This window comes from Echinops telfairi, unplaced genomic scaffold, assembly GCF_000313985.2.
Source record: "Echinops telfairi isolate 266 unplaced genomic scaffold, ASM31398v2 ScPeMD7_7400;HRSCAF=8409, whole genome shotgun sequence".
Lineage (NCBI taxonomy): Eukaryota > Metazoa > Chordata > Mammalia > Afrosoricida > Tenrecidae > Echinops > Echinops telfairi.
Window position 1 is genome coordinate 18,135,419 of NW_022111300.1, and position 11,037 is coordinate 18,146,455.

Genomic DNA, 11,037 nt, shown 5'->3' on the forward strand with positions numbered 1-11,037 from the left:
GGGATAACAGTTGTATGAGCCCCTAATAAAATGTTTTAAAAAGAAAAAAGAAAAACAAAACACAATAAAGACACAACCAAGTCAAAAAATAAATTAATTTAAAAAAAACAAACAGTCTTTTGAAGTAAAAAGATAGATACTGCCCTTTAAAATATACCGTATATACTCGTGTATAAGCCAAGTTTTTCAGCACATTTTCATGCAGTTTTTGTGGTAAAATTAGGTGCCTCGGCTGATATTCGGGTTGGCTTACACTCGAGTATATATGGTATTAGCTGAGGTGCTGAGAGATTAAGTAAGTTTCAGAGGGTAAGGTAGGAAACTGGCCTGCAGAAGTAGATATTGGGGGACTCGGGCCATTTAACTCCAAATTCAGAACTCTGCCTGGTTTGACGTCATAGTCAGATCCCACTCCTACGTGTGCTCTCAGCTGAAAGCATTGTTGCTTTTCTGTATGGGACCAGCTTTCCCAAGGATTTTTCCTACACATTTCCAAGTACGTGGAATACCTTCCTGTTTCTTTCACCACTCCCTGTATCATGAAGGATATCAGCTTTAACATGCATTTATCTGAGAGTTTGCCTCTATTCTCCTATGTCCTCTACATAGTTCTTTCTATAAAGACAAAAAAATTGCCTTACATAAGGCGTCTTGGTGCCATAGTAACGGAAGTGCTCCGCTGCCCACAGAAGGTTAGAGATTCAAATCCACTGGTCCCTGCAGGGGAGAGAGGTGTGGCGACCTGCTGCCGGCAGAGTGGAAACCGTGTAAGACAGTTCTACTCTGCACCCTTTGCGCTGACAAAGCCACACACATGTGCTCATGCATGCACAGAAGAGGTGATCGTTGATCAATGAATCATCAGATGCTTACAAATTCTAGTCTTGCAAATCTGTCAAGAGGAGAAGAAATCTGTTCTCAATCGTGGGTCCTAGTTCTTACTTTTGAGATTTTTATTTTAACGAAAGACAGCTGGTTAGAATTGTTTCTAGCAAGCCCAATGCAAGAGACACAGTCCAGAAAAGTTGATTGTCTATAGTTTAGGCTCTTCCATGTCAGTTTGAAGTATGCCATTATTCCTTGGTTGGAAACAAACTTTGTGTGGAAAGAACACACACACGCGTGTGCACGGACACAAAATATGAAGAAATTGATCACTAAGCAAAGTTTTCAAATGACTGCTTGGCTAAAATATAGGTTTTTTGAAATATAGGACCTGCCAAGGTTTTGTTGTTGCTGTTGCTGATGCATGGACCTGTATGACATGTGATTGTGTTTCTAATTCATTCTAGTAAAACTTGTGTGGCCAAGTATCATTACACATGAAATAAATGATTACCGCTTGCATCATCTAACATGAAAGGTAAAATATCCACGAGCTGAGAAACACGCGTGGATCTAGATAAAGAAGTAAAGGCCTCCCAGAGGGACAATGCATCCAACCAGCAGGGAGAAGATTTGTGTTTTGTTTTATTTTGTTTTGCTTTGTTTGGGTGATCTAGCTGGTCAAATGGCCTGCTAAGAATATTTCACAGACTTAGTGCTCTGATGCTTTAATCATCTCTCTAGGCAAGGTTCATATTTGTGTAGGTTACTTATTCTCCCTTTGTTGACTAAGTCAATAATCAGAATCAGCAGCTTTGGAGTCAGACTGGCAGGGATAAGCAGCCTGGCTGGGAAGCGGCGAGTATAAAAGCCCGGAGTGGGGAGCAGCCAGCACAGGAGTCTGCGGGTTCTTGGCAGGATGGCTTCGCATCACCTGCTCCTCCTCTGCCTCGCTGGACTTGTATTTGTATCCAAGGCTGGTCCCGTGGTGAGTGTTTGATTCTTTAAGGTCCCTTTCCTAACTTCCAGGGGTCTACTGGACAACGTAGAAGTGGCTTCTTTCAGGTAGAGGCAAGACTATCCAGTATCTATTTTCATATCATTGATTCAAACCTCGAATGAGAATGAAGTCCTGGCCAGCATACTGAACGGTATGGGTTTGAACTCTTGGAGCTCTCTCTCCTTCAGTGCTTTGGGGCATTGAGTTGACAGTTGCTTCGGAGGTTGCTGTGCAGCGACACTGACTCGTGGCACTCCCGGATGTGGCTGAGTGGAAAGGAGCTCCGTGGGTTTCAATGGCTTTCTCAGCAGGAGACTGCCAGACCTTTCTTTTGCCGTGCCTCTGGGTGGCCAACTTTTTGGTTAGCCGCTGAGCACCTTCACTGTTTGCACACGCCCCAGCCCCCAGGGACTTCTTTGCCATTCCTAGAATTATCCCTCCCTCCAATGGATGATTATGACAGTAACAAAGCGATTCCTCTTTAACTGTTAGAAAAGCATCCTTTTGTATTGTGTGTGTGGAGGGCAAAACGGCACGAGATTCTGACCCTTTCGTTTATCGGATTGTTTGTGGATGGCGTTGAAATGCTCGGTGAGCCGCATTCTAGTCCGAGGTCTCCTTCTGAAGGCCTCTGGAGCCATTAGCTACCCTGTCCTTTGAAAGAAGCCCCGTGAAACACTCGTGGCTAGCCAGGAGGCTACCGCTGCTCCGGGGCAGCAAGGACTGGCGAGCTGCCTCCATAAAGAGCCCCATTAAGGAAGCCATTGTCGTGCAGTGAGTTCACGCTCATGGTGGCCTTACAGGACAGAGTGGATTGCCCATGTTTTTTTAAGACAGTAAATCATTACAGAAAGAAATTGCCACACCTTTTGCCCATGGAGAAGCTGGTGGGTTTGAAGTGCTGACCTTTCATCACGGAACCAACTGGATTCCTTCTGTAAAGATTAACTCACTCATTCACTGCCATTCAAGGTAATTCTGACTCGTGGTGACCCTGAAGGATGGAGTTGAACTGCCCTCCTGGGTTTCCAAGGCTGCCAATCTTTATAGGAGCAGGAAGCCTCATCTTTCTCTCACAGAGCTGCTGGTAGTTTCGAACTGCTGACCTTGTAGTTAGCAGCCCAACTCTTAACCCACTGTGCCGCCTACCGGGGCTCTCCATGAGGTAGTTCTAGTTTTGTCATGCAAGGCACTGTGAGTGAAAATCAACTCTGGCATGTAACTGCAGTAACAGTAAGAGGGAATTACTACAGCAGAAATGGCTAAGAGGCTCTCAGAAAAAAACAACGATCCATGGCACATTGCATCTTTTTAGTAATTCTACTTCAACAGAGAAGCTTAACAAAGCAACCGTTCTCTGGGACCTCTCTTCTCCCTTGTCGTAAATTATACAGGTCCCCGGCCATCCCAACGTGTTCGGAGGCAGAAATTCTTCTTGCTTTGGAAACAATTGTGTCTGTGTGAGACTGAGTCGGGGAGTTCGTTAATTGCCAAAACTTATGTTGCTGGAACTGGGATCAGCATGTACTTCCTGCCTCATTCAGATTTCTGAAAACATAATGAATGCTTTCATTCTTAGCAGTGCTGTTGATTTCCCATTCGTCTTCTCGCTGCCCAGGGTGCTGGTCCCTCCAAGTGCCCTCTGATGGTCAAGGTCCTGGATGCTGTCCGTGGCAGCCCCGCTGTCAATGTGGCTGTGAAGGTGTTCAAAAGGACTGCTGACGAGGCCTGGGAGCCCTTTGCTGAGGGGTAAGGAGCCAAATGAGCCCTCTAGTGGGGCTCCACTTCGCCTTCCCATTGACACCATAGACAGAGGCTGAGACAGTTCACCAAGGAACCCACAAGTCGATTGAAAATGTAGGCAGTGGATGCATCTCTCCTCTTGCTTCGCTTAGCTGAGGAGTGAGCACGGACCAGGGTACCATTTGGTGTTCTTCGTAGGTGCCATTCAGCATCACGTAGGGAAGGAAAGAAACAGACACAACAAAGGCCAAGTTGTTGCCATGAAGTTGGTTCCAACGCGGCGCCGCGTGTGTTCCAGACTAGAGCTGCTCTAGAGAGGCTTCTTGGCTGTCCTCTTCACAGCAGCAGGTCGCCAGCCCATTCTTCTGCAGTAGCTCTGGGTGGGTTCACCAGCCAGCCCTTGGATGAGTAGCTGAGGATAAAGCTGGATGGTGGGGGAGAGATGGAGCCAGGAACTGCCCTCCCTCACTTACAAAGGGGTTGGCAGCCCTTTAGGGTAATAGACCCCTTGAAGCAGGTGAGGAAAGCCAGGAGTTCTATTGCCATAACCTACTGCCACCCAGATGACGCCAGCTCAGAGTGAAGCTCTAGGACACAGGACCACCGCTTTGGGTCTCCACGCCCATGAATCCGGCCAGAACCAGATCGCCTCATCTGTCTCCTGCAGAGCGGCTCTTGCTTTCAAACCACCGACCATGTGGTAACCAAACACACTACCGGGGTTCCATAGTCCAGCAGGCATGTACTTAAGCACTGACCCACACAAATGTCTCCAGCCGTCCTTGTGCCCCTGCATATATGATAAGAATCCTTGGTCACTCTTTGCCAACAACGAATATGGGACAAGCTCATTTCTCTAGACAAGACAAGAACCAGCTTAGCAGGCGAACACGAGAAACCCATCTCTATGATGCTGCAAACACATAAAACAATGGAAATCATCTGTACTGGCTCTGACCAGGCCTTCCCCTCCTTCCCAAGAATAAGATAATTTAACTGTAACTTCTTTTAAGTGAATTAGCAGGCACAAACTCGATTATAACCACACCAAAGAAAACGGTCTCCCCAGTGATGGAATCAACTTAGCGTCTTTGAATTGTTGGAAAGGTGTACAATTTCTGTTACTTGATCAAAGAAAGGTGAGGAGTTGTTCTTCCCCCTGTAGAGGGGCGTATGGTTATGTGTCAGTCATTGCGATCAGCTCCCCCTTTCTCCCCTCCTCTCTCCCTCTTCCTCATACCCTTCTGGTATCACTAACCCCACTCCTGTTTCTGGATTCTGTGTGTCGTGAGCTTCCATCCCTTTCTATACTTGTGTACACGTTCTGGTCTAGTCTGAATTGAGAAGCAGCACTGGGGTCATGGTAGTGGGGGGTGAGGAAGCCTCAGGGAACCAGAGGAAAATAGTGTTTCATCGATGCTTTCCTGCATTGGTGTGGTTCTTAATTGAGTTTGTATTTGCTAATTCACTTAAAAGAAGTTATACGTCAGTTATTTTACTTCCTGGGAAGCAGGAAAGGAAGGTGAGGCCGGTTCAGAGTTAATGTCTAGGACTTCCATTTCTGTTGGACTTAGGCTTTGCAGCGTCTCAGATATGGGTTCCAAAGGATCAGCTACTGTGCTGGTGCTTGTATATAGAAATGAATTTGTTCCCATCTTTGTTGTTAGCAAAGAGTTACCAAAGAGAATGATTATGGAAAAGTCGGATACATGTCCCTCCGTGTACCTTGGGTTCTCCCTGTGTGTGCAAATGATACCATCTCTGCGACCCATGCTGATGCCATGGGATAGAGGAGAAATAACTCGATGTCACAGGAAGGTGCAGAGTCAGCACTAGTCAGGAACCTTCCTCAGTTACCCGTCAGCCAGTCAACTGCAATGACTCTTTAAAGGCAACATTATACCTATGTCATGCTGCCATAAAGGAAAACTCGATGTGAAAAACACCTGTAATTTCCTGTACTTTCATTTCAGAATTTTCCCCCTTCTGACTGAGTTATGGTATATATACATCATATATGTAACTATAGAGAGAGTTAATAAATTAATAATAATGCACATAAAACCAAATTCACAGCCTTCGAGTCATTTCCAGCTGATAATGACCCTGAAGGATAGGCTAGAAACTACCCTTATGGGTTTCTGAGACTATAACTGTTTGGGGAGTAGAAAGCCTTCTTTTTCCCAAGGAGTGACTGGGGGGAGTTTCAAACTGCTGACCTTGCAGTTAGCAGCCCAAATTATAGCCATTACACCAGGGTATCATATACATATGCTTAAGATAAACAAAACCCTTTATTGTTAAGTCAATTCTGACTCCTAACAGAGTATAATTTCCCCAAAGGTTTCTGAGGCTGTACATCTTTACAGAAGCAAATTGCCACATCTTTCTCATTTGGGCCAGCTGACAGATTTGAACTTCTGTCCTTTAGGTTAGCAAGAAGGAAGAAGAAGGAGGAGGAGGAGGAAAGAAAGAAAGATGACAGATGATAGATAGATAGATAGATAGATAGATAGATAGATAGACAGATAGATAGATAGGTGTCTTTCCATGCGATTTAATCTCTTAGCCCCTTTTTCCTATTTAACCTTGACATTGGCGCCCGCTAGGAAAACCAGTGAGTCTGGAGAGCTGCACGGGCTCGCCACAGAAGAGAACTTTGTAGAAGGGGTGTACAAGGTGGAACTGGACACCAAGTCCTACTGGAAGGCAGTTGGCATTTCTCCATTCCATGAGTATGCGGAGGTGAGTATATGAGACATTGTGTTGTTGTGGGGGTTGCTCTGTTTTTTAACCCTAGGGAATGCATAGTTTGCATTTAGCACACCATAAAAATGTCACCGGGAAGCACTGAACTAGCACAGGCCCCGTTCTCATTTTTACAATCCCATTTTGCCAAATTCAAAAAGCCAACGTTTTTCTTGAAGTTCAGGAAAACTCATTTGCTAACAGAAGCTGAAATTACATGACTTTATTTATACTTTTGATACATTCCATTTGATACAAATGTTTGTTTGTTTGCCTAATGCATATGCTTGATTATAAGGCAACATTCCAGACTCCATGTAGAGTTTAGGTAAATAAAAGATATATGCACCACTTTACATTTCTCAAATACGAAAAATCTCTGAATTCCAAAACACATTCCAACTCCCTCAAGAGGTTTAGATAAGTGGTTGTGGACTTGCATTACTTTACCATCTTCCTGATTTAAGTAGAAACGGCAAATTCAAAATAATAAGAGCAATTGATAAGTTATCAAGTGTCAGGCACCATGTAAATGCTTTGTATGGGTGATCCGCTTAATTCTCCTAAACAGTACATTAAAGTGGATCTTGTTTTTATTCCCATTTTACAGATGAAGAAAGTGAGGCCTTAGAAACTTAAGCAACCTGTCCAAGTCATATGTAAGGGGAGGGGGTCAGGACGGGATGAGCTTTCGGAGGAAAAACAAGGCTTTAAAAAAAGTTGCATTTGGATACTCCATTCCTATGCTTGATGGAGCCCTGGTGGCACCGTGGTTACAGTTGAGTTAACTACAAAGGCAGCAGTTCTAAAGCACCAGCCTCCTCGAGAGAAAGATGGGGCTTTGTACCCTCTTACAAGGTACAGTCTCAGCAGCTCCAGAGCAGTTCTACCCTGACCGATGGTGTCGTTGAGTCGATGGCAGGGAGTTGGGTTCTCGGTGATCAGATAGAGCTCGCCAGTTGTTACCGGGTGCAACTCATGGAGCTCCTATGTGTGTCACCGTAGAACTTCTCTCGATCTCTTGGTTAGCAGCTTAGTGTGTTAATTGTGCAAATGGTGTAATGCCAGGGCCCCTAAGAGATACTAGAGAATCTCAGTCACTGATACAGGGACCCAATTTTCTTGTTTATTTTTTGTCTCTAATTCTTTCAGTCATTTAATCCAGATGGCTGCCATGGAAATAGAATCCAGACATGTTGGACAGAATTAGACATCAACTAATTGCATCAAACATACCTCAACATGATAGGGAACCATCCTCTCTGGCTTAATTATGGATGAAATGGTCAACTGATACAACACTGTCTTTTTCTGGCGGGCAGTGTTGCCAGGGAAACCACAGAGCTCTGTTTGACTCAGGAGGTCCCCAAGCCACAAAGAAAGCCCTATCGATCAAGAAGTGTCTTGCTAGCTGCCTCTCAGCCTGGCAGGAAGACACTGAGCCTAGGAGCGAGACAGCTCCCATCACATGATGTTTTCCACTAGACTCTCAGTCCCTAGATAAGCCTCCCAGGAGCCAGTCCAGTCTGGTCACAGCTTGCTTGTATCATCTGGAAAGATTCACAGCTATTCCGCCCATCGCATAGATAACGGCTTCCTCATCTGTTCTACTTTCTGTCAGTATTCACGCAACATTTTGAAAACACGTGCCTGCCCTTGGAATGGAAGGGAAGGGGTGGAGGTAGGCCATCCTACGTAGAATCAGCACGCTAACTTGACGTCTGGATCGATAAAGGGAATGACAGAGCAAATAGTCAAAGGTGACCTTCAAGGACTCACCTTGGTGACAGGTCCCTGGTGGGTTTAGCCATAAGCCCCTTACCTTGCTGCCAACTCCTTCCGAGAAGTAACTCCCATTGAGTTGCTATCCTTCAATACGAGTCAGATCCTCCTCAGACTCACTGTGAAAAAGGAGAAAAATGTCCTGTGGAATTATTGGCCCCTTCACTCAACAGGATCTTGAATGTAGATTATGCCATTTGCAATTTTCAGGAAGATTGCATGTGCTGTGGATATGATTGTGTACCTCCTCCCCCCAAATGTTCAAATCTTAACTTCCGTGCCTGTAAAATGACCCTGTTAGAACAAGGGGTCTCTGGCGACATTAATGAAGCCATGAGAGAGTAGAGCAGCCCCTACCTTAATCACAGATGAGTTATCAAGAGCTCAGACTAGAACCAGAGACACACAGGGGAAAGAGGAAGGGGATGAGGGAGGCAGATTTACCTACAAGCCAAGGAGTGCTAACAGTGACTAGAACGGAAGTAGACAGGGAAAGACCCTGAGTTTCAACTTCTAGCCTCCTGAACTGTGAGACCATAAATGTCTGTCGTCAAAACCACTTCCTTTGCGTGTTTCTATGTGACAACACCAGATAACTGAGTGGGACTAGAGGTAGCACCACCCTAAGCAACGGCTCCTTCCCCCCAGGAACTTCCGGAGACGTGGCCTTTTCTCCTTCGTAGAGATTTTTTTTAATTTTACTTTATTAGGGGCACATAAACTCATTACTATCCATACATACTTCAGTTATGTCAAGCATATTTGTACATTCATTGTCCTCATCCTTCTCAAAACATTTGCTCTCCACTTAAGCCCCTGGCATCAGGTCCTCATTTTCCCCCCTTTGTAGCGATTCTAACATGCTCCTCTCCCCTCCTTGCCCTAATGTTTTTTATTTTGGTGTAATTATCCCCACCCCTCGGCGATTCCTGCTGCTTTTTAAAAACTACTTGGATCAGAACGTGGTTCTCCAGGGGATGTCCAGAGATCAAATCCGTGCCTGACCGTGAAACCAGTAAAAGTCAGCACTTCCTTCCTGACCTCCAGCTACCTTCTGAGCCAGATGCATCCCAAATTCCCTCCCGCTGGGAACCCTAGCTGCTCAGTCTCCAAGTCTGAGATGTTGTGCTCCATTTGCAAGTAGGCTACGAGTAACTGGAACAACTATTTGGTCAACAATTTGACAAGGAAAGCGGAACTTATCTCTAGCCAAGGGGTGGATATTTCAGAATTCCAATGTGATTTTCCACTTTCTAACTATGTTGTAGATGGTTGTGATTGTTGGAAGTCATTGAGTTGATGATGATTCATAGAAAAGAACTTCCCCAAAGGATGGGCTAAGCTCCACTCTTCACAGGACCAGGGCACCAGGTTTTCCTCCAGAGCCACTGCCCGGTGGGTTCCACCCACCAAGCTCTCGGTTAGCAGCCAGGCACCTCACAAGGACACTAAATGCTTTTCGTGTGCATTTTATTTGTTTCCCATATACATTAAAGTGTATATAACACTATATACATTAAATTGTTTTGTGTATACAATAGAAATGCATATTATAAATGCTATTACATTATTTATGTGCATTAAAATACATTCTTGTTCTTATAGAAAATGTAAAGAAATAGTCAAGGGATTGGTCTCTGACCTTGACAGCAAGAGTCTTCCTTTCTGGCCCGCCTCGGTCACTGTAGGAACTTGAGCACGGCACTCTAATCCAGAGGCTTGGTTGGCTTATCTGTAAAATGGGAGTGGCGTTTCCTGCCAGCTCTAAAATTCTAAGTATCTAAGTCTAAAGTAACATTGGCAGCCCAATGGATACATCAAGTTTTGATGGGTTAAGGCTCTGGAAGTAGATTAGCATTCTCGTGGCATTTGGACAGCTAACCTCCCAGCTGTGTCCCATACCCACCAGCTACTCGCTGCTGGAAGGGAGAAAGTTGAGGTTAGCTGTATCCATTAGGCTTTACAGCCCAGAAACCCTATCCAAGGGGTGAGTTTGTTTTGTTTTGCTTTTGAGAGATCACTATTCTCAGGCAGTCTTATTAATTATCCATTCCCACATTTCCTCCCGCTTCCTCCCAAATGTCAGTTGTTTGCAAACTGAGAAACCGGGCAAGAGCATTGCAGCTCCCTGCGGCTCCTCTCTGTGAATTTACAAAATAAGAGACTTCACTTTACTCAGGCAGGCTGTAGTGAAGAACGATTGTCTAGTGCCCCTGGCTCCACTGGCTCAATTTGCGAGCATATTTGGGAAAATAACAAAAAGTACTAAAAATCTTCAATTGATTTGGCACCAGCTGACCACTGGTCTCAAGGTCCAGTAGTGTGTTTTTGACTCTGTTAAAACCAGACGCTGTCTGTGTTCTCTCTTAGGTGGTGTTCACGGCCAACGACTCTGGGCTCCGCCATTACACCATCGCAGCTCTGCTTAGTCCCTACTCCTATTCCACCACGGCCGTCGTCAGCAACCCCAAGGAGTGAGGGTCTTCACCTTCCATGGGGTTAAGGAAGGGCAGGATTGCGTTTAACCGATAGTATTCCGTTTGTATTAAAGCTGGGTTCTCACTCTATAAGCTATGTTAGAATCTCGGGCAGTGTTTCTAAAGCACTTTCTGATAAAGCATTTTCCAGTTCATTTGAACCTGCATTTTCATTTCCTCACTGTCCTTGCAAAGAGGCCGTGTTTCACAGAGAAGCCAAGGGACTGCCAATGTCTCTGGCCAGACCTCTGGGGAAAGCCAAATTCCCACGGTCTTTTAAGCAAAGTGCACATTAAACACAATTTGCAACCATGGGAAGCACACCTGCTGAAAACTGTTCTTTGTCACCATCCGTCAGCGACTTGCGAAAGACAAATTGCAGGGGCTCACTTCATTACGCGTGCAATGCTTTTACATCTTTTTACTGATTTCCAGTATAGTGCCACCCTAATGGAATATCCC

The 11,037-nt window shown here is 45.1% G+C and overlaps 1 protein-coding gene across 1 annotated transcript; it reads left to right on the forward strand.

The window, feature by feature from the left end:
- Positions 1 to 1,707: 1,707 nt before the first annotated feature.
- On the forward strand, positions 1,708 to 10,730 carry TTR (transthyretin). Its single transcript, XM_004702930.2, has 4 exons — positions 1,708 to 1,813; positions 3,444 to 3,574; positions 6,178 to 6,313; positions 10,469 to 10,730. Exons 1-4 carry the CDS (start codon positions 1,745 to 1,747, stop codon positions 10,574 to 10,576), a joined length of 444 nt encoding a protein of 147 aa, XP_004702987.1. The 5' UTR covers positions 1,708 to 1,744; the 3' UTR covers positions 10,577 to 10,730.
- Positions 10,731 to 11,037: the final 307 nt, after the last annotated feature.

Bases quoted from the DNA above. Each gene is read 5' to 3' on its own strand.
- TTR (XM_004702930.2), top strand. From the start codon at position 1,745: ATGGCTTCGCATCACCTGCTCCTCCTCTGCCTCGCTGGACTTGTATTT. The intron at 1,814-3,443 runs GTGAGTGTTTGA...CTCGCTGCCCAG, and splicing joins TATCCAAGGCTGGTCCCGTG to GGTGCTGGTCCCTCCAAGTG. The intron at 3,575-6,177 runs GTAAGGAGCCAA...GGCGCCCGCTAG, and splicing joins TGGGAGCCCTTTGCTGAGGG to GAAAACCAGTGAGTCTGGAG.